The sequence below is a fragment of the Glycine soja genome, chromosome 11, assembly GCF_004193775.1.
Source record: "Glycine soja cultivar W05 chromosome 11, ASM419377v2, whole genome shotgun sequence".
In the NCBI taxonomy this organism is placed as follows: domain Eukaryota; kingdom Viridiplantae; phylum Streptophyta; class Magnoliopsida; order Fabales; family Fabaceae; genus Glycine; species Glycine soja.
In genome coordinates, this window is record NC_041012.1 from 43393280 (window position 1) to 43420647 (window position 27368).

The following is a 27368-nucleotide window of genomic DNA, read 5'->3' on the forward strand; positions in this document are numbered from 1 at the left end:
ATATTTATCACACTATTTATACTTTTGAATTTATTTGTCTTACAAATTACTCATTTAGAAACAAAAGTAAATATTTATCTTAAATTTTTTAATAAAATTTCAAAAGACCGTATGAGAAAGTGTACTCCTAGTATTTCTCAACTTTATAATTTTGATGCATTGGCTTTGAGATTGGCTGCAACAATACATATGCCGGTAACAGAGCCGAAAGAAACATGCTTTCTCCTGGTTGGATTCCTAATTTGCTCTGCATTTATTATTATTATTATTAGTGAGAGTGATTACTTATTTAAAAGTAACTCTTTTAAATTATTCTCCATTTTTATCATTCATTTTTTTATCCAATAATTAAGATTAATTATTTATTACAATCATTAGATTTTAAAATAATAATAAAATAAATAATAATTTTAAAAGAATTACTTTAAAATAAGTTTATTATTATTATAAAATTTAAAATAAAAAACCCATGTGATCCTAGAGTATGAAATAAAGTAGTTGCGACAAATTATTCGATAACAAATTGCAGGCATAGAATATGCACTACATGTCGCTCAGCACCAGCGACAGCATTATTAGACAGTAACTTGACATGTTCTTGTAGAGTGGAGAGGCCTGGATTGCTACGGTAATGGTACATCAAAGGGACCATTCTAGCAGCATTGAGGCAGAAATTGGTAAATGATGATGGCAATTGATTTTGGGTGAGGATTTCTCGATTGAGACGTTTCCATTCACATGAAATTAAGTGGGCAACATGCCTTTGGGCGTCTTCAGCTGAAACATCTTGGTGTTCATTCATGTAGCAATCAATGTATGACCCATCAAGTCCATTTTGATCTTCACTCTGCATTTATATTCACATAATTAAGACGTGACATGTATAGAATAGAATAACAGAATATAGACCTCCATGCATTTTGTTTTTACCTTAGCTCCTTCCAAATCATCAGAAAGACGAAGAATTTTAGCCACCGAATGTATAATTTGTGGAACGTTGTCCACGATAGCAACAATTTCGTTATTTATAGAATAATCCATGAGGAAGAATGAATGGACAAGCACCACATGCACTCCTGTGCTCACAATTCCATTGTTCAAGTACTCCGCTGACCTTGGCAAATGACCAGAATTCAACCAATGTGCCTCTTCCAAGAAAGCATTCAACAATCGAACCCACTGTTTCATACGTATAAATACTTCATTATTAGATTCTGGTTCTTCCTAGTACTTATTTAAACAAAATAATTAACATGTGACATGCATGATGAAATACATAAAATAAATTGACCCTTTACCGATCTTTTCAGGGTCTCTATAGGGTTGAATCCATGCTTCTTGTAGATCTTTTCGGCAAAGTCATTGGTAATTTCGTAAAGAACTCTTAAACACATTTTCATGAAGTCTGGAAGTTGCTCTGTACTAGCCAATTCCCATCTGAATGAATCGAGATAAATCACTTCGTTGTAAGCACCAGATTGTTAGGAATCTAAAAGCTATCCACTAGAAGACTACCATTAAAGAAACTAAGAAATTTAAATAAAATTGATAAACTTTTATATTTCTTCATTGGTGATTATCTATAAACAGGAATAATCTTATATAGCCCTAATAAATGCCGGTCAATGAATGATAATTATCCTTTTTACAACATCCTTTTATATTAAGAAAAATAATATAATTATAATATAAATATCTAAGAGAATCTAACAAAATTCTTAAATAATTTTGATTTCAAGGCATGTGTGGGCCTCCCTAGACACGTCCTATCAATCTCATCTATCAATGGTGTACCCACCGTTAGGGAAAGGAGAGAGACCTTTCTTTGTGTAAGGGTGTTCCCTGTCGCAGATAATCGAGTTGGAACAAGTTTATTTTAACTGTTGTTTGATTCAAAAAAAATTTACAAATGTATTTATTTAGGCCCTAAATATTAACCCGGTTAAAACTCAACACCTTTTTGAGATTTAACCGGATTGACCTGATTAAAACATAATATAAATTAAAATTTAATAGTATGCGTAGCTAAATTAAAAAGTATAAACCTAAAATTAATATATATTTAAAAATAAATAATCCTCTCTTATGATTATAAAATTTGAACCTTAATTGTTATAAATATACTAGCAATTATGAAAAATATAACAAAAATGTAGTTTTAATAACTAATATTAGTCTTATGACTAATAATATTTTCCAACATTTTTTTATGTACTCACTCTATTCTTGTTAGATTATTACTCTTTATGTTCGCATGTTTCTGTCTTTTCTCTTTTTATCTTTCTCCCCATGTCAAATTGTAAAACGTTTCTTGAAGGGAATAATATTATTCCTTTTAATTATTGAAAAAATTAATATATATATATATATATATATATATATAATAAATATGCCTGATTAATTCAAGTAAGTAAATGAATAAAACATAATTAGTACATAAGATTTATGAGAAAAAGATTAAAGTTTTAGAAAAATAAAAGTACAAAATTACAAATAGCTAAGATTTGAAAGAATTTTTTAAAACAAAAGTTGGAATTTGAGGAGAAAAATATTAACATATTAAAATGCTTAATACTTTGAATTTTTTGAAAACATAAAATAAATATAAACCAATGATAAAGTCACTTATAAAAAAAATAAAATTATATTATTAGAAATGCATTTAAGATCGACAATATACATTTGTTTTTTTTTTTGTAAGTAAAAGGTGCATGATTAAGCATCACAATAGGAGTAAAGATTCTAACTAGGTTGGCATCGCTAATTCTATTGATTGTCTGCCGCACACACTAGAAATATATATATTTGAATACCTTTTAATAGCATCTGTAAATAAAGTAAGCTGGTCTAATGTCCCATAAACATCGAAAATGTCATCAATAATGTAGACCAGAGAGATAGGTTTGGTGAGCTCAATCCTTTGCTCTGAGAAGCGTGGATCTGTGAAGCATGCCATTGGCCACATGTACCATTTAAGAGGTTGATATCTAGCGAACTTCACCTCATTGTTCAGCCCAAGGTCTTTCCACCATCTGTTAATGTAACAGTGATTGCTACTACTATTTAAATGACCGACAAAAAATGAACATATATATACGATGACTAGCTACTAGCTAGAGGAATAATTATTTATGAAACTTACTTGTAAACTTGAGTTATTTCATTCTGGTTCACGAACCTAACTATGCTGGAATTGATTTCAGCAAGTTCCTCTAAGCATTCCCATTCTCTCTTGGTCTTGAAATCATTTAGAAGTATACTTGTGTCGTCCCTGAATCTTGATAAGTCATAATGAAGCGGATGCTGAAGAGTCTTAGCAACATACATAGCTTCATTATGCTCTTCATGTCTTGTCAGCCATGCATGAAGAAGTTGGTGGCAGAGGTAACCTGCATCATCAAGACTGTCTTCTCCTTCAATACCTAGCTGGGTTGCCTCATACAGAGAAATAAGACCCTTCACATCTTCACCGTGTTTTTCTCTAAACTCTTTTTTGTTACTCTTCAGGTTGTCAAATACATCTGCACAATCATTATAGTTGGTATATATATTATGGTGAACTAATAAAGAATGAGATAATGGTGGTCAACTGGTCATGACCAGCTGTTAGTGTGTTTAGATACCTCCTAGAATTCTTACCCCAAGAATCATGGTAAAACATTGAGAAAAGTTTAAATAACTATTTGCGTTGTTTTGGCCCTTATTCAATGTGATTTTGGTAGAATTGAAAGTTAATCCAAACTCGTCGTATTCCAAGAAAAGCCGTTGGGTGATGGTGGGAAGCATAAATGATTTTGTTTAACAATATGGTGAAGGAATTGGTCGGTCCCTCGTTATATCAGATAAAAGTAATATTCTATATTGTATGGAATGTAGTTTAGAAAGTAAATATGTGTGGTCAAATGTTTATGTAGTGAGGATAATTTAAACCTGCAAGAACATAATGGCCTCTTTGTCTAAGTAAACGGAATGGAAGTGCAACTTCACAAAGTTTATGGTTATTCGCAAAATCACTGAGATGACTGCTAAATATCAAATGTTGCTTCTGAAGAGCAGCTTCAATTTCCTCTTCGAAGTGGTGTTCAATGCCAAGCCTTTGGATAGTGTCAACCATATACATACTCTCCATGGGATCCTCGCCAATAAGCTTTTGGAATACATGCTTAACTTCCTTCAATACCAACGCTTGTTTGATATAAATATTATCCTAAAAATGTAATGGATCAATTTCAGAAAAACCTTCGATGAAAAAGATCGATCGTCAACAGAATTAGAATTTTAGTTGAACAGAAAGAAAAAGAAGAAAAAGCATCCTTACCATAAAGGAGTCTTTTCTTTAATTTGTAGAACAGTGCGTCTTGGCTTCTACTCTAGTTAGATGTGTAGACATGAGTCTATTCATGCTCTTATTTAACGTTGCATCCGCTCACAATGAGTTTGTACACATTGAGCTCTTTAAAAGTTAGATATTTCATGAAACACGTTTATTGTCATCACAATGTTGAACCTTGAATTTCTGAAAAGCAAACCTGCTAATAAATTCATGTTATATTATTAAGAATATAAATCATTTCAATGCTATATATTGGCTTTGGAAAAATTATGTTAGATAAAAAAGGAATTAACAACACTAGTTAGAAATTTAGGGTAATAAATCATTTATAAATTTAGCACAGTTTTTTAATTAATTAAGGATGTTTGAAAGATTCGAAGACAGAACTGGGCCAGGGAGCAACTAACGATCGAACAACCCAACTTTTGTCGTTTACAAATTAACGGCTGAGATTTTACGTTTCATTAAAATTTCAAAATATCTTGATGAGACACAAATAATTTCATTTTATAGGTCTTTTCGAATCCTAAGCCTGAAAGTGGGTTTGTCCTACAAGGAATTTTAATTTGAGACCAGCAGCTAGTTTTGAAATAAAGAAAATGGCACAGTTACGAGGTAATTTTTTTAAAATTATTAAATAGGGATAAATTTTAAATAAATACCCAAAAAAGAATAAGTAGTAGAAAATGATAGTTCAAAGTGGTAAATCTCTTTAATTTTTTTTTTGACTTTTTAATTTTTTTTTCTTAATTACAAATTTAGTCCTATATTTATTTCAGTTCACTAATTAGGTTCTTATATAATTTAATTTATCAATTGAGTTCTCTTTTTTCTTACAATTTGATTATTTTAATTTCTAATTTCTGAAATTAAATATTAAGTGTTAATTGCTTGACCGTAACGTATGTTTGGCATATGAGTGTTTCAATAGACAGATAAGGAAGCTGCTCAGACTAAGGATCACATACAAGTTTTATCCTGGATATGGCTACGATTTTGGAAAAAAAGGATTCACTTATCCGCTATCATCTTGGATAAGAATTACTAATTGACGTGTAACAAAAACACGATATGTAGCTGTCAATTAAGAGTCAACATCAATCTTGGGATTGAGAACTAAAATAATTGGATTAAAAAAACTGGAGATTGATGAATTAAATTAAAGGAGATTGTAGTGAGATGAGATAAATAAAAGATTAAATTTACCATTAAACTTTTTTCTAATACGTCTTTGTCTGAATTTGGCCACCAAAATATGTCTTTGTCTGTCTGGTTGGTTGTTTGGTAGGGTACATCAATAATTCAAAAAATGTTGTCAAATGAAATTTCATGTGACTGATAATGAACGATGTGACGGGATTTCGGGTACTCCGATAACAAAAATATATTAAAATAATTATTATTTTAATTTTTAATATAATATTAATTATTTTTATTTAATTTTTATAATATAAATGATAGATAACAAAATTTATAAATAAACTAACATATAAAATTAATTTTATAAAAAAAATTAAATACAAACAAAAATTATTTTGGAACAAAAGAAAATAAGCACGTATGTATCACGGGTTTTTTGGGTTCAATCCTTTCCTTTGAAAACTGTGAATCGATTAGGTATGCCACTGACGTCATGTACCATCGAAGTGCTTCATCCTAACAACTTCAACTCCTTGGTTAGTCCACTATAAGCAAATCTTATTTTTGAATAAGAAACTAGGTAAAGTTTTTAAGAAAAAACTAGATTAATAAATAAGTAATTATGCTTTATTTATCATTTTTAAATAACTAAATAAAATATAAAATCATTTATGTCAGTCTAAGACTAAGACTGAAACAAGTACGAAAATATTAGATAAAGTTATCTTGTAAGAATGTTTATCAAAAGTTGCCATAGAATCAAACCGGATGTCAACCGGTAAGACTGGCGAAAAGCAGCATGAACTTGTAAAAACCGATAGAAATTAAAGAATAAAAATGCACTAATTAAACGCCTGCTTACTTTTATAGCATGAAAAAGAGAGTCTAAGTTACAGCACCAACAATGTGGGACTCCTCGTAGCTAGTATGTGTAATTTGTAGTATAGAGTGAACATTATCAAGTTTAAGCATGTGGGACTCAACACAGTGCAATGAAATTGTAGTCCAAATTACGACCTGAGACTCTCTCAACATAACGTCTTTGCTTAATGTGAGACGCTGAGACTCTACTGTGCAACACAACAATTATAAACCGGAAGATATAAAACATATTGGTTCAAAGAAATAAAAACGTATTGGTTCATAGCTTCATATAACTAGTACCGGTTCAACCATGGTTGGACCATCAAATCTTAAACCGATACTATCACCGGTTTAATGACTGAGTCTAATTTTTAAAACATTGTATACTTTCTTTTTAGGTAAAATTGTAAAATTGGTCTCCTACTTTATCTCCAATTATGGGTTTGGTTCCCTTATAATTTAATTCATAAATTTGATCTCCCAGCTTTATAAATCTCCGCAAAATTGGTCCTGGAAGTCCGATTTGGACGTTGACCGTTAACATCAGACGTTGACTGCCACGTGTTAATGTCACGTGTGACTGTCACATGTCAATGACACGTGTCAATGTTTGAGTGATTCCCTGTAAATGCTTCATTTTTTTGTAGGTAAAATTGCACTTTTGGTCCTTCAGTTTTACTCCAATTTTGATTTTGGTCCCCCCATAATTTAATTCACATATTTAGTCCCCCAATTTTATAAATTGTTCATGCAAAATTGATATTTTGAATGGTTTAGCCACTGGTGCTAGAGACATGGTAGGTCTTGATAAATTTCGCACTTCTTTTTCATCACAAGTTTTTCACTCACTTGAAAACCAGAGAAAAATCACTCTGTCTCTCTTCCATTTCCGGGGTTGTTTAACTTGAGAAAGTGGCGCATGAATTCCAACCTGAGCTTGAAATTTTCAGATATCTTACTTTAACAGGTTCTATAATGATTTCCTATTTTTTTTTCTTTTTTTGCTCCACCCTGCGGTAATAAAATGAATGATAAGGATGCATTATTTTAAATCTTCATATATATATATATATATATATATGAGTTATTTCAAAGAGTAAAATTAACAGTGAAAAGTAATTTCTTTGGCTATCCCCAAAAAGTGGTGAGGCTGAAGCCCCTGAAGGAGTACTGTAGGTTTCTCTTCTATTTTTCTTTTCTGCACAAAGCAAACAAGTGGCAATTCTCTCTTATATAAAATCATGTGTGAAATATGTTACATAGAATATGATATCTGTACAGTATTTGCATAACTTTACTCCTTTAATACTTGAAGACTACACAGGTATACACACAAAATTCAGTCTAAAATCTGCAACTAAAAATCATGAACAGAGTTTTGGCAAGTACATAGCATTGCTCATAATATGGGTCCCTGACTTCTTCATACTGGCCATTTGGGTCCCATTCTGCATTCCTTCCCAATCTCCTCTAAGTTCTTCAGCATCATAGCTTCTCTTTTCAACATCCTCATTCGCTTCCATGTTCTTGAAGCTTTTACGAAACATGGACTCAAAAAAGTTTTTCAAATGATCATTTTCCTGGAGCAAGGTCTTCATTCGGCTTTGTCTAGTAACATAAGCTCTTGGTTTTGCGTCTGAAGGAAACACCAAGCTTCGAGTAAGATGCCTCAAAAGTTCAGCTGACAGCTTCTCGTGGTTCAGTGTACTACAGATACTTATCTTCTCTTTTTCACTTAGTCCTGCATGGACCTATGAATCTATATCGATAACTGAAAGAGACTTCATAAAACACTACACATTGCTAAAAAAAAAATTAGTAGAAGCAATAATCAATTAGAAGCTTCAAGCTGTTTAAAGTGAAAAATTGCATACAACACAAGTATTGCTGTCTTGCACACTAATAGAATCATAGAACAATGCAAATTGGTAGCTTACCTTTAGATACATGTCCATGGCTAGGTACAATTGATCATGAGATTCCCTTGCTGCATCTGGGAGCACTGTAATCAATGCTTCAAACTCAAAAGGTTTGAGATGGGGATCTGGAGCAACTTCCACAAGGAACAAATCCATCATTTTCGCCACTCTCATCAGTCGATTTGAGGTTAACTCAAAACTACCTCCAAAGAAAAATATGTGTACTAGCCTTAGGACAAAATCAACATCATATGCTTGACCCTTCCCGTGTGGAGATGGAAGAAGTAGATAATCAATTGTTGTTTGATCCAGCAGAGGACCTATAAGACTTTCTATCTTGTTTATGCAACTTCTGCTCATTTTCAAACTAACAGCAGACCGATTAAGATTGAATAAATCCTTGCAAGAAATTGATCTCGATTCTAGCAGCAAAACAAGATCGATTACAACCTTAGTAGACTCCATCTTCTCAGCTTGTGCAGCACCAAGACAACTTGAGTTGTGATAGTGGAACAGAAACCTAGAGACCACACCATGATCAAAATCATAAGATATCATTGTCCTTATGACCTTATCCAACAAATCAATCTTCAAGAACAAAAGATGTTCAAACCACCATGTAGCCCCAGAGCAGTTATTTCTCCAACTATTATTACTGCTAGTAGCACAGGAAAACTGAAAGCTTGACCTGTTGGAGGAACATGTATTTGGACTTGTGATGCCGGGTGAAGCTAGCCTCTCTATCAAGTTATCCACAATTCTGTCCAGAATTTCCAAATAACCTTTGAAAGAAAACAAGCCTTGACACAGTTTCAATGCTTCAAGGAGCTCAGACCAAGTCCAGAAACGAATCCCATCAAGAAATTTTTCAATTTGAGGTTTCAAGTTGGGTGTTCCTGCAGGACCATCATCATCATCACATTCCATTTCCAGGAAATGAGCAGCAGAACATAGCATGGCCAGGTTGGATGGAGTCATCTCCATACTGCTATCGTAGCAAAGTCGTCCTATGTGCTCAAAAGCATATGCAGCCACTGGAAAGTCACAAAATATAACTTTCACTCCACATTTATGTCAAAAGATTACCAAATAAGTTGCTAAATTTACGGGAGAAAGGTGAAAGAATTTTCTGCACAGTATTAAGGAAGGTTAGATGGCCTGAAGAAGTATTGAAAAATATTTTATTTCTTTACCAAAGAAAGTAAATTAGTGCAATGTATGAAAGACACTAACAAGGCATCCAATTTTCACATGTATTTTTTATTGGAAAAAATCATACTTGAATCGAGTAGGATTATTATGAATAGCAAAATTTTACTTCTTAAGTATTTATTGCAGTGTTACATTTACATATCTAGGACTTAACTCAAACTACTAGTTAAATTAAAACAATTTCACGTTATTTGATCTACCTGCTTGGTGATATAAAGAAAATAAGGATACATTATAGATGATGAAATTAAATAGCAAATATACAAAGAAGAGAATAAATGTGATGATGATACAAGAAAGCCTCAAGCAGAAGGCACTTGATGTAATATATCAGGTTTTTTTTATCAATCTGCATATTCTCTCTCCATTTTTTTCCTAAAATACACTACTTTGGCCTTTTATTCCTAAAATACAACTCTTTTGGTCACTTCACGGAAGTCGGGTTCTCACACCATGACTTCCCTTCTTCTTCTTTTTTTTATAAAAAAGTTTATATATTATTAAAATTAAATATTATATTATATAAAAAAAATTAATTAATTTGAAAATTATTTATTTATTAAATTAATTTATGTAATATTATTTTATAATTTAATTTTGTTATTAAGAAAATGATATTATTAAATTTAAGTATTTTTGTTATATTATTTAAATTATTTAAGATATTTTTTGGGTGAATATATGTTTTAAAATCTGAATTTTGTATAATAATATATTTATTTTAGTAAATATTTATTTTGTATAATAATCTGAATTTTAAAATTTTTAATTTAACTAAAAATCTATTTTTAATTTAACTAATAATCTGAATTAAAAATTTTAAAATTCAGATTATTATACAAAATAAATATTTACTAAAATAAATATATTATTATACAAAATTCAGATTTTAAAACATATATTCACCCAAAAAATATCTTAAATAATTTAAATAATATAACAAAAATACTTAAATTTAATAATATCATTTTCTTAATAACAAAATTAAATTATAAAATAATATTACATAAATTAATTTAATAAATAAATAATTTTCAAATTAATTAAAAATAATTTTATATAATATAATATTTAATTTTAATAATATATAAACTTTTTTATAAAAAAAAAGGAAGAAGGGAAGTCGGGGTGTGAGAACCCCGTGAAATGTGTAACATCCCATTTTTCGTAAGCTAATTTTAAAAAATAATTTTTATTTATAAATAAATAGAGTTTTAGAAAAATGATGAGATTCTATAATTAAATAAATAAGGAGATATAATTATTAATTAAAATAATTATTTGAGAGAAAATAAAAAAGGTATTTTATTTATTTGTTTGATAGAGAATAAAATAGAGTTTATCTTTATAAAATAATAAATAAATAAATAAAGTAAACATAGCTATAAATAGTGTTAGGTCAGTTTTCACAGTGACGCTTTCTCTTCGTTCCCTCATTTTCGTTTTTTCCCTTCTCCTCTCAAAACCCTCTCTTTTTTCCCGCGGCCCACCAAACTTGTCTCAGAAAATCGATGATCTCGGACTCATTCACCGTTGGATCGTCATGAAATTTGAGCACCACGTTTGCAACACAATTCCGAGCATTCTCACCGTTGGGAATTTTGATATCATGTCTGAACTGAGAGAAACACCCTTCGCATTGTAGCATTTTTCTTTCCCGCAGAAACCCAGAGCTGTCTTGGTAAAACTATGATCTCGGTTTCGTTAACCGTTGGATTATTGTGAAATTTGGATATGTTGTTCGAAATTCAATTGCGCACGCTTTGACCGTTGGGATTTGCGCGATGATGTTCGTGGAGAGAGAAAAAGGAATCGCATGAAGATAGTCCAAATGGAGGCTTCAATCCCTTTTACGTTTCTCTGACGTTTAGGAACTCTATCGGAGCAGTCGGAGGAGAAACTGGAGAAATCTTAGGGAACCGCTCGAGATGCTGTTATCGCTGTCGGAAGACACGTGAGTCCGCTTAGAGGTAAGGGATGAGTTATTCACAATTGGGGATTAGTGAGAACATGTGTAGGGATCCTTAGAGGATTAAATTGGGGTTTTATTTTGGGATGTTTGTTAAATTACAATTTTTCCTTTATGATTATAAATAAAATATTGATGTCCTAATGAAGATTGCTTGATAAATTGTGTTCTTGATATTTGTATGTTTCGACCTATGATTTTGATATAATTGTGTAATATTATTTGAGGGGTTTTAGTCCTCATGTTGTGATGATCTTTTATATAAATTGTTATATTGAGGATATAAAATGATGATTCAAATTGTGAGTATGTGATGAATTGTAGAATAACATGTTGCTTTGAGATTATAATATTGTTATTGAGATTGAGTATAAGTGTAAAGTTGAACATGTGTTAATTTGTGAGATACGTGTAAACATGTAATGGTGGATTGTCACACTATGAGAAGTGAAATTGTGAATGAGTTCTAGTTGTGGATAAGTGTGTAGTTAACACTTGATATGAAATTACTTGTGTTGTAAGCTATGAATTGTACAATAACCCGACCAGTGTTATCTTGAGAAAAGCGTTGATGCGCAGTGTTAAAGAGAAAATGTAGGTTTCCTATTTAGGAGCCAGTGTTAAATCATAACACAATTGTGTTGAACATGTTTAAAACACGAGTGTAAGGTCGTGGGTATTGTATAATTCATGAGCAGTGTCTGCATGCAAAAATTATTTTAGGGGTTGGACCTGAATCAGGAGGGAGAGGCCCTAACGGACTCTTCGGAGTGTAGGCCTTGGGGGTCACCGGGTTTGAGTGCTACTTTAAGCCTATGCTGATCTCATATGGTTGGAGCATTCTCGCAAAACATCGTGACCCTGACTGGTCTCCCTATGATCTTACTTAATGAGAGTGACCTGACAAACTCATTGTGTGGTGTGTCTTGTTATGTACTCCTAAGCGCCCCAGGGTGGGTTTTCACTGACATGGTACCACATTGCATATAGGATTGAGTCTTAGCATAACTGTTGCATATGCTTGCTAATTGATGTGTTATTATATCTTGATCAGAGTGTGGGATTCTTGTGTAATGTGATTGATGATTGAAAAGTGAATTTTGAATGACGAAGTGGTGAAGTTACGTGAGCTATGTTTAAACAAGTGGTATCTCATTTATATAACATGTATATTTAATTGTCTTGTTTCTCTATTAGCTAGGAATGTGATAACTCACTCTCTGTGTGTGGTTGTGTTTGGATCCTGTGATGATCTTGAACTTGTGTTCGGGGGAGCAGAAAATAGGTGGATGACTATGAAAAATCTCATGCTAGAGGACACGAGAACACAACGCTCTGATAGGATGTGACATTAGGATATAGGTTCTATATTAATTGTATGAAGCTTAGACGACCTTGTTGAGTCGAGAATACTTTATTATTTATTTGGACAAGTTTGAATATGATGTAAAAGAAAAATGAATGTGAACCTTTTTCTCCTTTGAAAGACTTGTAAAAAAAATATTTTAAAAATACTTTTAATTAATATTTGATTTTTTTTTATTCCTTATTAGTATATATGTGAGGGGTAGAGGGTGTCACAAAATGGCCAAAAGAGGTGTACTTTGGGAATAAAAGGCCAAAGTAGTATATTTTAAGAAAAAAATGGAGAGAGAATATGCAGATTGGTAAAAAAAACCTAATATATCATGGGGGTCATGTTTGTAAGAAGGGAAAGACAGGCCATGCACTTCGTGCAATCCATAATGACATGAAGAGTACTGCAAGCAGGTCCACATGCCTGCCATGCTTTTAAGGTGTAATTAAATTATGTTAAGTGTTTACTTCTCATGCTGTTGGGAGTAAAGAGCATGCGCATGCTAATCACCATCCGTTTCACTCAATAAACTACAAGTTACTTAAAAACGATGGCATAAAATAAAGAGTTTCACCTTGTTTACCATCAAAGTTTCTTCGCCATTGATATTCACTTCAAGGTCACAGCAAGCTCCCGTTGTTCCAACATTAATTTGAGGATTAGGAAGTTTGTGGGGTATATCTGTAAATGACAAAAGACCAATTAATCAGAAAAGGGAAGTTCGTGGGAACATAAATTTGTTAAGGAAAGGATCGTCAGTTACAAGAAAAAGAAAAACATGATGTGAATATGTTTTAGCTTAGTCAACAAAGGAGCATGAGAGACTTACTTACTGAAAGACACAGAAGGGAACAGTTATTGAATAAAAAAATATAAGTTAATTAAATTAACTAAAATAACTTGTCAAACACTTGACAAAATCAAGAATTTAAAGTATTTTATCCCATTTTTAGCGTCCTAACTTTTTTTACATCAATTTATTTTACACTTTCTTTTGCATCGTTTAAAAGCATTAATTTCTCTTGTTATCGACATTTCTCTCCTTGCTAAATAGTCTGGCACTATATCAAGTGTAAAAGACTATACAACTTGATGTCAACTAAATACTTCCCCAGTGTTTATCAGTGTTTTTTTTATTAAATTGTAGGGCATCACTTTCAATTAGTTTTTTTGGCCACAGAATAAAAAATGGAGACCCAACGCAAGAAACACAGAACACAATTTTTCTAACCATGCGCATTGATCATGGTAATTAAAGTAATCCATAATTCAAAGTGACCAATGTATCTTGCTTGACTGAATTAGCTTGGCGCAATGGCACTTCCCTTTTTCCTTTACTCATGCCACAATTTTATGGGGTGGTAGCTTGCTTGACCAACCAATTCAGTGGGCAATGGATCCCACTATTTAGGAAAGGGAAAATCAACACAAAATTTTGCCTTTAGGTGAAATACCTAATGCCAAAGGCCGTCATCGACAAATCTATTATTGACTTGGTTCAGTGATTTGGAAAAAGAAAACTATGACTTGACAGTCAATCTTATAGGTGTAGTAATAATAATATTTTATGAATTTGAATTTCATCATAAATAATAACCAAACAAACGTATGCCTTAAAATACTTATTCCATTGTCTTTCTCGTCACGCTATTGCAATCACACCTGTCACTAGAGTATCATAATTGTCACCACCATATTGAGGCAGCCATTAATAGTATTAGTACTAGAACGTGAACACCAACTCACATCATGTTATGGATGATCTTGCTATTAAAGAATTTATTTATTCTCAGTCAATTTCTGCATGATTTGGCATATAATAATAAATACAAGGATTTAATATTTTTCAACTGAAAATTCTGTATGAAGGGAACAAATAAAGGTTTATATTAGTAGAATGAATTACTCACAAGGTGTACGTGATAACTTAGACCCTTTAAACATTTGATAGAAGTTTAATTTTTACTATGTGAGTAGAATACTATTTGTGAGTGTATAGGAGATATTCTTTAACTAGTATTCTACTTTTTTTTATAGGGTAGTCTCATAATTTTGTCATAAAAAAAAGTGAAATGAGTTGATGAGTTTTTTCTTCCTTACCACCAATTCATCAAAAAATGAGAGTACAACTTTATTCCCATTTTGAAATATGAATTGGAAAGACCAATTTTTCCATTTTATGACATGTTAGTAGGTTAATATATCTAAATCTGAAAAAATGATATTAAATAGAAAAATAAAAAAGAGAACATAACTTTTATAAATAAATAAAAAAGACAATGAGAGATAGAATTAAATTATCAAAATATAAATAAGAATATGATTGGAGAATAATAAAATTTATGTTTGAATTAAGGAATTTATAGATACATATATAAAATAAAATAAAGTTTTGATTGAACACTAATTAAACTATAAGTTTTAACAAGCACTACAAAGAGCTGTTAAAAAAAACAAAAAAAACAGCACTACAACGAACTACATCCGCTGCTACACCGGTAATCATGTGTATGCCTCATGTTTCTAAGATCAGAATAATGTTTGAACTTAATGGTCTCCACTTTAAGTTCCTCAAATTAAAAATGCTTTCTTTTCTTGTTATAATTATTTTTAATTAGAAGAATTTATAGAGCATAGAACAAAATAGAATAAAATTGGCTAGTGAATTTTCCCCCCTCATTTTTTTTCTTCATCTGCAATTAATACTGGAATAAAAAACTTTATGAAAATTGAATTCACTACCACTCAAACAAAAAATTTATAGTTTGGTTGGTTTAATAAGTTTAATTTGATGAAAATGACTCTTTAGATGTGTTTAATTTGATTAATCTATGGACAAAATATTCTCACTCTTTTACATGTGTGTTCTCATGTTTGTCTACCATGAAGAAGTTTTAAGTGGTCCACGGCTAAATCATTTTATTTTACCTACAATAGAAGGTAATAATGATATGTTGATATATATTTTCTTTTATATATTTAAATTAACTTTTTAAAGAGCTTAAATTAATTTTGTTAATTTAACACAAATATTTTCTTTTTCTTTTTCCTAACCTAATTCGCCTCCATCGGACTCAACTTTTTTTTATCCAGATCTACACCACAACTCCTCCCTCCGATTCAACATCTCAACTCTCTACCTCCTTCCTACCTCCTCCCCGTTTCTTCTTCACAACAACAATCTCAACTCGATTCTTTTTAATTAAGAATTTTGCCATGTATTTGGGTTTTGTTGTGGTTTAAAACCACTCAATCCACATGTGTTTCTACAGTTTGAGAAATCGACCCCCCTAACCCCGATTTTTTATCTTCCTTTTTACTATAAGAATAAAAGTCTGTGGATTTTGGATTGTCTATTAGTGTTTGTGTTTCTGTTGTAGGTGAAGAAAGGGGAAAGAGGGGATGGTAGTGGCGGCGGTGGGAAGGAGGAAACGGAAAGGAAGGGCCACCGCTAGAAATCACAACGGCGGATGAGAGGGAAAATAGCAGTACCAACAAGGAGGGAGTGCATGGTAAGGAGAGTCGGTGCAAAAAGAACAAGAGGACCAAGCCATGTCAAGCCACATCACTTCATATTTACTCTTGCTTTCTTGTGTCCGTCATTAATGATCGATCTCCTTCACGTTAATCACAGCAGCCAGCACTCTTGTCGACCTACAGCAACTACAACCCCAATCATAACAGGCTTCCCTACCTCTCTTGTACCCCTTCTTTTTTTTCTTTTTCATTTTTTGGTCATAAAGCATGGTTGCATTTCAATTGCAAATAATAAATCATAATTTGAACACACTGTAAGACACCAACTTTTACTCAAATTTCAGATTTAAACAACGATTTCCAAACAAGCATTGCAATCTGCTTGAGTTCTGTTATGGAAAACACTTTGGGGCACTTATCAACGGATGCATCCCACAAGGGACAAATCCCAAGTAGGAATTCTTAACTCCCCTGCTAGTTTAAAATTTTATTTCAAGCGTAAGACAATATTTACATATAATAACATCTAGCTATTCCAATTTTTATGTTTAGCTCTTACGCTAATGCGTAGTTAAAAATGTTCTGTGAATAATTATTTGGTATGTTAAAAAAACAGTTACAATGCCAAATAATATTCTCAACTTTATCTGTTTAGCAATAGAATTTATGCATTTCATAGTTAAAGCAAGTGCGGTTGAGCGATCGTGATCATATACCGCAAGCAGTGATCAAACAGTATCACTCATTGCGATAATTATTTAGATTAACCCCAATGACCAATAGCAATACATAATACAATATAAATTCAGAATCAAAAATTAAAAAAAAAAAAAGGGGGGGGTCCCCAGGGCAGGCCGTATTAGACCATCAGACAAATATAACAAATATGAGGCTTTGAGCCGGCCATAATTTTATACATAAGCAGAGTCTCAAACTTCATTTTGCAATTAAGATGCCCAAAATTTCATGTCAATGAAGCAATCACTAAAATTAACATAATGTATCTAAGAAATTGCTTTCTACATATATTCTACATTTTGGCTCAAAAATACCAAGATAAATAATAGTATGTATACATATCACAGTCACACTGATTGATACAGTAGCCGGAGACTATATTTGGATTTCATCACGTCACCTATACTCAGGCAAAAATAAAGAAAGAATATTCCCTGTAATTATATTTTGAAATATCAAAGAATTTTCAGTTTACCCTTGGCCACAGAATCCTTAACAAGCTCCATATGGCATGAAGCTTTCTGCGCTCCAGTCAAACCAGAACAGGTGCCACTAGCCCCTAAAGTGACAGCAAAGTAAAGATAAACAGTGCAGAGGAGAGTTAGCAGAACAAGAGCAGATAAGAGGAAGCGATGCCTCTGGAAAAGTGTGGACCAACTACCCAGTTCATCCTTTTTAAACTGTCTCCTGAAAGATGGAGACTTGAGACGAGGAGATGTCAGAATGGAGTCAAGAACCATGGCTTCAAATTTCAATGTCAACCTTTATCAAACCCCTGAAGTTGTACATCATGCAAAAACACCAGTCAAGTTGTGATTCTATATATATGATATGTAAGGCTTAAATTATGGCATATCAATATTGTAATAGCAACCTCATTCTTCCCAATTCTTCACTAATTCTACACAATCATGCACACATAACAGCACATATTTTTTGGCTTTCAGAAAATATAACATGGGTTTTAATATCAATTAGCAAAATCTCCTGAAATCATGGCCAAATATCACTTCAGAATCTATAAGGGAAGTCTTCATCTTTGCCTTTGGTCTTCCCTCAAACAAAATCTAGTCTCTCACGCCTAATAATCCTTCAAAAGGAATAGGCAAATGCCACACACAGACAGTAACTCACAAAATCAGCCATGAGTGGGAATTCAGAGATGCCAAATGCAAAACCTTCAAGGTTATAAAAAATTGTCCACAACCATGATTTTGGCATGTCAAGGTCTTTGGATTCTCAACAACCAAATCACTAATTGTGGCTGCAATGGCCACATTTGTCTGTAATTTTCCACAATGTTAAGGATTGCAACAACCGCAACACGATACAACTTAAAACCTTGAAAACCCTCAACAACATACTAACCTCACAAAAAACAAGGCACATTCAAGATTTCACTATGACTACAGAGACAATCAAAACTCTTCACTAAAACAGCAAGACTCCCAAATCAACAAGATCGGCCCTTTTACTCATATTTCAGCAAGAAACGCCACTTTAAAACTAGAAAGAAACGCAGATCTTTTTTCTTGTCGTACAAAATAAGAAAAAAACAAGCTTCTGCAAGAATAAAAAGCTTGTCCATTTCTCAAAATATTATATATCTGTAAGAATTCACAGAAAACGGCAGGTTACATAATTGATAATTCATTCCCGAATTAATCCAATCTTATGAAAACTCAACAAGATTCAAAAGAAAAAAGAGTGATTTGACATAAACATGCCCAGAGAGGGTGTGAATCCGATTTAGGTTTCACTCAACGCCAGCACCAAAGAAAAGACGTTTTTTTCAATCGTGAAGTAATTACAATTAATCATACAACGCAATCTCATAACCGGAGCAAGATTAATTTGAGAATTAATGTTGAAAAAGATGAAAGAAGACTCAGATCTAACGAAATGAAAGAAAGAAAGAAAGAGACATGAAAATAGTAATAACAATAATAATACATACCCTTCCCCTTCGGCTTGGATTCGCGAGATGTGATGAGACAGTTGCCGCACAATATGTGAAGCGCAAGCGAATTGCTTTCCTTATAAAGTTGGCTCAATACGCGTATACAACTCACACTCCCCTTTCTAGTCTTGTACTGTAGTACTTACTAACTAATCTCTGTTCTTTTTATTTTGTCCTTTCGATTTTCAAAAAGCCACACAAACCATGGTGGGTTCTTTTCTTTTTTTCAATCTGAGGATGTTTTTTAGTTGAGCCTCAAATTACCATTAGCAGCATAAAAAAGAATTAAGGTGTCCAGGTCCAACTTGCCGATTTTTTTGTTGGAAGACATTCATACATACATGTAGTATTAATTTGAGGGACCATATTTGGTCTATAATTTCAGGCACCGGCTTTGCGAAATTAACAATTCTAATGCCTATGGTCAACAAAACAAAGATACTGAAAGGTCCATCTCATTAATTAATGATTGGGCTTGACCGCCTAACACGCATCTATCTTGAGCCCAATTCAACTCCACTCTGGACCTTTAAAAAACACTCCACTCTAGAATGGACCCAAAAATATCTACATACCATTATTTTAACAAAGAAAAAATGAGGAGCCTACTTCCTACACTCTTACTTTCTTTTGCTTCTTCTACTTTTCATTGCATTCCAAAAAATTCATTCTATCCAAGAATGCAATGAAAAGTGTAGAAAACAACAATCTGAGAAATGATACATGTTTATAGTAGAAAGTATTCACCAATTGTTATTTTATCCGAAAAGGAAATGATTAGTGAACTCTAATCTAAATGATACCTAATAAGAAAAGTGTAAGTATGATATATAAAAGTTCAAAATAAAGAGTAATATATAAACTCTTGGCATGCAAAATCAAACAACATGATGTCGTGTTTGTTTGAGCTTTTGTCATGCGTGTCTTTCAACTTTTTTCACGTCCAATTCAAAGTTTACAAAGAAGCTACAAAGTGTAGCTTCAATTAGACGTCGATAACATTAACAGCAATAAGAAAAAAATATGAATCAAGTATGCAATGAGACTTTTTGAAATACGCATAAGCACAATATAAACACATCATTAACACTTGTCACGAAGAGCGTGTTTGTTTACACATTTGATGCAATTGGCACGCATTACAAAGTATCATCGTTCTTTGAGAAGCAAAGATTTCTTGCTTTTGGTTGAATGTGGGTTTGGGTAGCCCCAGAACGGAAAAACAGACATGCTATAACACGTAAAGCATCAAATATCAATCTCATTTTTTAAACAAGAGGTGGAAATACCACGTCAAGCTGGTCCAAAATTTGTTCAAGCCGAGATTTTTTTGACCTAGCCTTGCCATATACCAGACCAATGGCCTAGGTCTAATGGGCTAACTTAGCTTAAATTAAAAATAAAATTTAACACATATTTAATATATTATTGTTTCTTGCTTGCAACAGCTAAAAATACTGCAAGCCCAACAGGCTAGAATGTTGTGCAGAGTTTGAATTGATGTTTCATCTATACATGACGAGCATGCAAATAAATATATGAAAGCTATAAAATATTTGAGAAGAATCACTACTCTCCTTAAGCTTGAGCTGAACCTCCTAATCTCCTAGCCTTGTCTGTTTGCTGTTTGTAGATTATCACAAAGCAAGGAAGAAGGGCTTTGGGATTTAACACGTAGAGTTCCTCAGCATCTGAATGACCATTTGTATTTTCTGACAATGAATCAAACTCTGAATCAGCCCTTTCTTCTTCAATTTCTTCAAGAGGACTATAAATTCTCCCAGCTATTACTCTGCACACTATGACAGACTTTCTTGCAAATGGCCTCTCATGGGATGTCATAATGGAAATGGATTCAAAGGCTTTCCTACTTGTGGAAGTGGTGTAAACCCCCGATGCACCATGGAATTCCTTATTGGTGAAGAAGCCATTTCTCAGGATTTGGCATATACCACAATAGTCTAAAGTGCACAGGCTAGAACTGTTTGTGCCAAGAGAACATGAAATAGTTGTGCCATGGAACCTTAAAAGCTCATTTCCATCAGCCACACAACGTGGATGCTTCTTCTGTAGCTTCTCAGCGTTATCCTTCACCTTTGCTCTGTATTCCTCAAAGCAAGCTAAGGTTTTTGGTACATTCAGAACCTTTAAAATGCAATCAATCTGCCCCACCATGTTTTCGGAATTATTAATAGAGCTTGTTCCACTTCCACATATTGTTTCTATAATCTGTCTAGATGAATCTTCTTCAAGTTCAGTGACTGCAAAACAATATATGAAATGAAACGCATCTAGCTTTAGTTTGCATAAATCACATGTTAATTGCAACAAAGCCCCCAAGAAACTCTCCCTGATATGCAAAAATTTCTGACAAAGGATCTCAACAATTTCAGCAATTGGGCTAATACTTGGGGCAAGTATGTTATAGTTAATTAAGATGAACACTTTTAGAACCTCTTTCCTTCCATTCTTTATTCTTTGATGTGAAGTATATTGAATCCCCCTCTAAAGGCTTTATTTCTAACTTCTGAGGGAAAGAAAGACTAAATTCTTTGAACAATTTATTTAGCAAAGACATGGCAAAGAAAAGCTTATGGCAACTAACTGAATCATAACATGATGAAAGTAAAAGCAGAAGCACTTCAAAACTCTGGCATTTCAGTTTCACTAGGAAATATTAACCTATTATTACCTGAATGCTCGGAAATATGATGTGCTTCTACAGCATCGAGATTTTTCAATTTCTTGCCACATTTATGGCATGTCAATGTTGAACAACCATCAGAATCCATCTGAACCAGCGTACTTGTATTGGAGGAGACATTTGCTTCATTGTAATCAACATGATATGTCATTGTTATCTTTGAAGATGTAGCTGACCTTCGTGTTCTATGAGAACCTTCCGAAGCTTTGTTGCCGCTATTGCTTTGAGGACAAGGACAACATCGAGAGGTTCCATTGTTTGAGCTATCAAGAACAATTTCATTAGTTATGGGACTAGTGATGTCAATGTCCCCTCTATAACTCAGTGATTTTTTTAAGTGCCCCTTGCTTCCTTGGATGAAATCTTTGGTATTTGAACTCTCAAGATTACTTAACTTTGTTCTCTGATTACCCTTTTGCTGCCTAGTAGTCTTTGGATCATGAACTTGATTTGGTTGTGGTTTGCATTGAAGGGTCTTCTTGAGAGAAAGCCAAGCTTCAAGCATTCTGTCTCTCCCTTTTTTCCTTATGCTCTTAAAGGAGGATCAACCTTCAAAAGGCTGAGAGAAGAAATGTATAGAATAGAATATTTCCACGTACCAAACCATTCCAAATTCCAATTCCAAAAGAAAGAAAATAATCAAGGAATCTAGTCCCTCAACCTCAACTATACAGTTCCTTCATATATATGCAAGCTGTTTTTCCTTACAGATAAATTCCATGTGTAACAAGATACGCATTACACTGATTTCATTAATTGAGTTTCCATAAACTTGACAATTTGATTTTGAAGCCTTATAATGAGTTGAGAATCTCAATTTATTATTCTTGATTCAAGTAATCTCCAAGAAATTTTATATCATTTCAGGTTGTCAGATCTTTGAACAAACAACCCATGAGGAAACACTACAAGGGACCCCAATCATCCAATTATTCCAAATAAAACAATACGGGAGATTGAAATTGAATTAATCAACAAGGAAATGTAAGCAGGTGACAACATCATATAATAAAATAATGAATAATCAAATAAACAATTTTATATGGTGCTTTCACAACTCTCAGAATTAACAATTTTATCTCAATAGTCTGTAGCCTGTACATTAGCTTCACGCGAACGGTCTGAATTCTTCGAACCAATTCCTTCTTTAATTAATTATTTGTATAACAATGATTAAGACAAATTCCCTTCTCGGTGATTGGAAAGAAAAGGCATAATTTATTCTTCTGGGTCATGAAAATTTATAAATTTATATAGCGACTACAGCCTTTGGTGATGTCCGTATTCTAGATTGTCTTCAGTTTTAACAGTATTCAATGATGGTTTGTAGCTCTGAAAATCCAAAGTAGGATGATTACTAATATAGTTAATAAAGTATTTCCGGAATCGCAATTCCATTTTTTTTTTATTTCATTTATTGAATTATGATATAAATTATCTTTTTAATACTTATCAAATTAATTATGATATAAATTATATTAATATCGATATGTTATCTTTTTTAATAGTAATCAAATTAATTGTGATTTGAATTACCTTTTAATTGAAATATAAATTAATAAAGACACAAGCTACTTTTTTAATCACAATCGAACTAATTATTATACAAATTAGTATCATAATCAATTTAGGTTACTATTAAAAAGGATAATTTAGATAATAATTATTTAATTACTGCTATAAATGATAACTTCAATTGTAATTTGTTACAAACATTACTACACTATATTATATGTTAACTACACTATTAGGTGTTTCAAAATTCTTTCTTGTCTTATTTCATTAATGTGGTGAATTTATAATGATCATACATGGTATAATTTGACACTTTTGGTCCATAACATAGAAGTATAACAGAAATGCAAAACAACAGAGTGGTGGGATCGTGCTAGTTTGTTATAACAGTGGTAGTGCTTGTCGGCAAGGTGGCATCCTAGGTGAGTGGAATCTAACATAATCGTGGAGATGTGCTGGTGGTTTGTGTACCCTTTTGGGCCTAGTAGGTGTTGTTGGTATTGCTATCATTAGCCATAGTTGGAAAACCAACCTTGTCCTCAAGGTTGGGCAATAAAAACAAGCTGAAACAGGGGGTGGATTTAGAAAACAAACAGGTATGTAAGTGAAGTTGCTTTATTTGGGCCCTAACAATGATAATGTCACAAAATATGAATTGTTATATTGCCATCCTAAAGAATAGCCACCAATTACCATTTGAACTCTAGGGGTTGCCAGAATGAAAGAAGGATATATAGGTGCCCCTGGCCATATGTAGGATTGACTGAGATGAAGCCAATTATAAAGTCAGAATGATCCTCAGTAATTTTTACTATAGTAGCGGTATAATCTCCCTTAGCAAGGTTACCAGCTGAACTCATTTCAGCAAGCAATAATAGACCCCTGCCACAACGTAGACCCTTCAACTTTAATCCATCAACAATTTCAGCAGCGGCATAATCTCCCTTGGGTTGTGGCTTCGATGGTGACGATGGATAAGGTGGCAGGTGTGGCGACGGATGTCGACGCTGATGACTAACAGAGCAAAGTCGAGTCTTGGGGGCGGAGATAACCAAAACCCAGCGCGGATGAATCTGGTGCACCACGGCGGCATCATCGAGCAGGATGGCGTCATTGGTGTAGGGGATTTCATGGCAGTGGTCGTGGCAGTAACGACAGTGGATGGTACGGAGCGACAAAGGCAACGGCCGACCAAGATGGAAGTGGCGGTTAATCAAACGGAAACAAAGAAGTGTTAGCAGAGCCATAGGTGCGGTTGTTTTAGGTTTGGGATGGTGGGAAGCAGAGTCGACGTAGGTGCAGTTGTTAATGGTGATTTGGGAGAAGATGGAGTGAGTGTGAGAGCGGATAGCCGGTCAAGGATGACGTTAAGCTTGACGGTCATCTGCAAAGTCTTGGTGGTCATCTCGAGAGTCTCGGTGGCCATGGTGGATAGGTTCTGAGTGAGGCAATATACAACCTCTTCAAGGCGGTCCATGGTGGTGTGGTGGCCGTTGTGAGCGAGCATGATTAGAGGATGGTGTAGGGGTTCCAGTAAGGGAAGAGGCAAGTAATGGCAGCCATGGATGATAGGTCAAAACAATTTGTTACGAACATTACTACACTATGCTATGCTAACTACACTATTAGGTATTTCATAATTCTTCCTTGCCTTATTTCATTACTGTGGTGTATTTATAATGATCATATAGAGATATAATTTGGCACTTTTGGCCCATAACAAAAAAGTATAACAGAAATGCAAAACAACATAGTAATGGGATCATACTAGTTTGTTATAACAGTGGTAATTCTTGTCGGCAAGGTGATATCCTAGGTGAGTGGAACCTAACATAATCATGGAGATGTGCCGGTGGTTTGTGCACTCTCTTGGCCCTGGTAGATGTTGTTGGTATTGCTATCATAATTAATTTAATTTTAATAAAAAAGTTAGTTCTATCACAACTATTTAATTTTTAATTAATATTAAAATGTAGTATTTTATACAAGGGAATTCTATTTCTTTGGGAATCCGAGTGAGCCTACATTCTCAATTCCATCAAACCTCAATCCTATTTCTATTATAAGATGAAGAATTGAAGATGCCAAGAAACCATGTTAGTCACTGCTCCATCTAATTCATTAATTTTGCTAAAAAGTTAATCAATCAGGTCAGACCTCAACACATTAAAGTTGACCTTTGCTAAGGTACGTATCCCGGTTCATTAAGCAACATTCACTTAACGTTTTCAATAACCAAATACAATTTTATATCATGAAGAAAAAGGAGGAGAGAGATACCCGAAAGAAATTCCGATTGACTATTGTTTTTAAAATCTGAGGGTCAAATCAACTATTGATTCATTCAAATTATATACGTTTGATTTTTATTGCATAAATTCTTAGGAGGGATAATCGTGAGAGTCATGACATGAATATTTTTTATTTGAATAAAATTACCTCTCTTTTAAAAATCAAAGCACCTGTAATCCTTATTTTTTTTATAAAAAAAAAAGTAAAACCAAGCTTATTATAATACCATGCACTTAATTTTAATTCAGTTACGTGACCAAATAGTAAACTTAATCCATTTTAACCAATCAAAATAATCAATTGACTATTAATATTTCTTTCAGTTATTTTAAAAAAAAAATGCATATTGAATATTGTTTCTTGGTATCGAAGGATAATTCATAATGCATAAAGACAACTTCTAATTGGAGTTATAAAGAAGATATTTAGATTTAATATGTTGAAAGAAAAATAATTAAATTAAAAAATAAAAAATGTTTTGGAGATTTTTTTTTTTAAAATCAAGAACACAAAGAACAAAAAAAAAATTTAAAAAATGTGTTGGGAAATTCAAGAGGAGTAAATACCACGGAGATTTACATCAATGAGTCATGAGCAACCATATTAGTAAATTTGGCACTACACTTTAACCCAAAACCTTAAAGTTCAAGTTTATGGGAAATAGACCAACACAATAACAAACTCTATAACAGAGTAATAAGCAGCAAAAATAAATTCCTCCAAACTTAAAAAAATCTGTGAGGAGCACCAATGAAATATAGAACGTAAAATAGAAATTCAAGAAAAGCATAGACAATTTGTTTAACGTGAAAAATCCCTCAATATAAGGGTAAAAATCACGGGTCGTCCAGATAAAAAAAAAATAACTTCACTATAATCAATGAAGATACAAGAAAACCCCCAACAAGTGTATTAAAATATATTACAAACAGTCAAATCAAAACAAACCCACAATTGGTACAATAGAGAGAAGAAGATAAAACCCCAAAATATAGAACAGATAATGCGAAACACTTATCTCTCTTTACACATATCTTTCTTCCTATCCAACCAGACAATTTGATATATCACGCACGTAGAACCTGATGTCCAAAAATTAGTCTGATCCAACGATGAACGAATCCGCAATTGCAATCTGAAAAACGTTCTCTAGTAAGTATGCGAAAATCACAATATTCTCTCTCTCCTTCTTTCTCTCTCAATGATTTGTAACTGTTTTTCCCTCTCAAATACGTGTCTCTTTCACTGTATCTCACTCTCTAATTTAAACCCTCTCCACTTAAATAAGTGAGACATACGGACCTTCTCATTTGGGTTTTTACTCCACATAGGAAGGGAACACAAAAAATCCAACAAATCTCCCTTTCACAACTATGTGGAGGTGACCGCCAAACCGGCGATCTCACAGCAAGCTTCAAACTTTTCTCTTAGTAATGCCTTAGTCATCATATCAGCACCACTAAAGGATTTCACCTTCAAAGGGCCATAAACATTTGAATGCACCAATTCAAGCAACTCAAATTTTATGGAGGGAGAATGCTTCTTGAAGGATACTTTGGTTTGCTTACCAACCATGCAATGAGAATATTTTTCTAAATCTGCATTCTTCATTCCTGGAAGCATATCCTTCTTGGCTAAACAATTCAGCCCCTTGTCACTGATATGACTAAGCCTTCGGTGCCACAAAGATGTCTCCATATCCATAGCATTCACACTGTCTCTAGAACCAAAGCTTTCGTCCAATACAACTTTGAAATTTTCTCCCCCTTGGCCACAACCAAGTTACCCTTGGTGAGTTTCCACTTTCCAAAACCAAAGTGGTTATCATAACCAGCGTCATCAAGTACATGCATAGAGATCAAATTGAAGCGAACATCTAGAACATGTT

The 27368-nt window shown here is 33.1% G+C and overlaps 5 protein-coding genes across 5 annotated transcripts; all 5 read right to left on the bottom strand.

The window, feature by feature from the left end:
- Window positions 1-419: 419 nt before the first annotated feature.
- LOC114374507 ((3S,6E)-nerolidol synthase 1-like) lies at window positions 420-4426 on the bottom strand. Its single transcript, XM_028332162.1, has 7 exons — window positions 4319-4426; window positions 3931-4207; window positions 3143-3521; window positions 2814-3032; window positions 1299-1437; window positions 931-1179; window positions 420-847 (listed from the first exon to the last, which is right to left on the bottom strand). Exons 1-7 carry the CDS (start codon window positions 4319-4321, stop codon window positions 509-511), a joined length of 1605 nt encoding a protein of 534 aa, XP_028187963.1. The 5' UTR covers window positions 4322-4426; the 3' UTR covers window positions 420-508.
- A 3124-nt stretch (window positions 4427-7550) lies between these two features.
- On the bottom strand, window positions 7551-9728 carry LOC114374848 (BTB/POZ domain-containing protein At3g22104-like). The gene is made up of 2 exons (XM_028332554.1): window positions 8275-9728; window positions 7551-8088 (listed from the first exon to the last, which is right to left on the bottom strand). Exons 1-2 carry the CDS (start codon window positions 9238-9240, stop codon window positions 7702-7704), a joined length of 1353 nt encoding a protein of 450 aa, XP_028188355.1. The 5' UTR covers window positions 9241-9728; the 3' UTR covers window positions 7551-7701.
- Window positions 9729-17149: 7421 nt separating this feature from the next.
- LOC114376972 lies at window positions 17150-19159 on the bottom strand. The gene is made up of 2 exons (XM_028335318.1): window positions 18967-19159; window positions 17150-17784 (listed from the first exon to the last, which is right to left on the bottom strand). Exon 2 carries the CDS (start codon window positions 17747-17749, stop codon window positions 17465-17467), a length of 285 nt encoding a protein of 94 aa, XP_028191119.1. The 5' UTR covers window positions 17750-17784; window positions 18967-19159; the 3' UTR covers window positions 17150-17464.
- A 1215-nt stretch (window positions 19160-20374) lies between these two features.
- LOC114375414 lies at window positions 20375-22594 on the bottom strand. Its single transcript, XM_028333190.1, has 2 exons — window positions 21662-22594; window positions 20375-21230 (listed from the first exon to the last, which is right to left on the bottom strand). The coding sequence occupies exons 1-2, from the start codon at window positions 22176-22178 to the stop codon at window positions 20548-20550; spliced, it is 1200 nt and encodes a 399-aa protein (XP_028188991.1). The 5' UTR covers window positions 22179-22594; the 3' UTR covers window positions 20375-20547.
- An 834-nt stretch (window positions 22595-23428) lies between these two features.
- Window positions 23429-24918, bottom strand: LOC114375566. The gene has a single exon (XM_028333392.1). The coding sequence runs from the start codon at window positions 24433-24435 to the stop codon at window positions 23878-23880; it is 558 nt and encodes a 185-aa protein (XP_028189193.1). The 5' UTR covers window positions 24436-24918; the 3' UTR covers window positions 23429-23877.
- Window positions 24919-27368: the final 2450 nt, after the last annotated feature.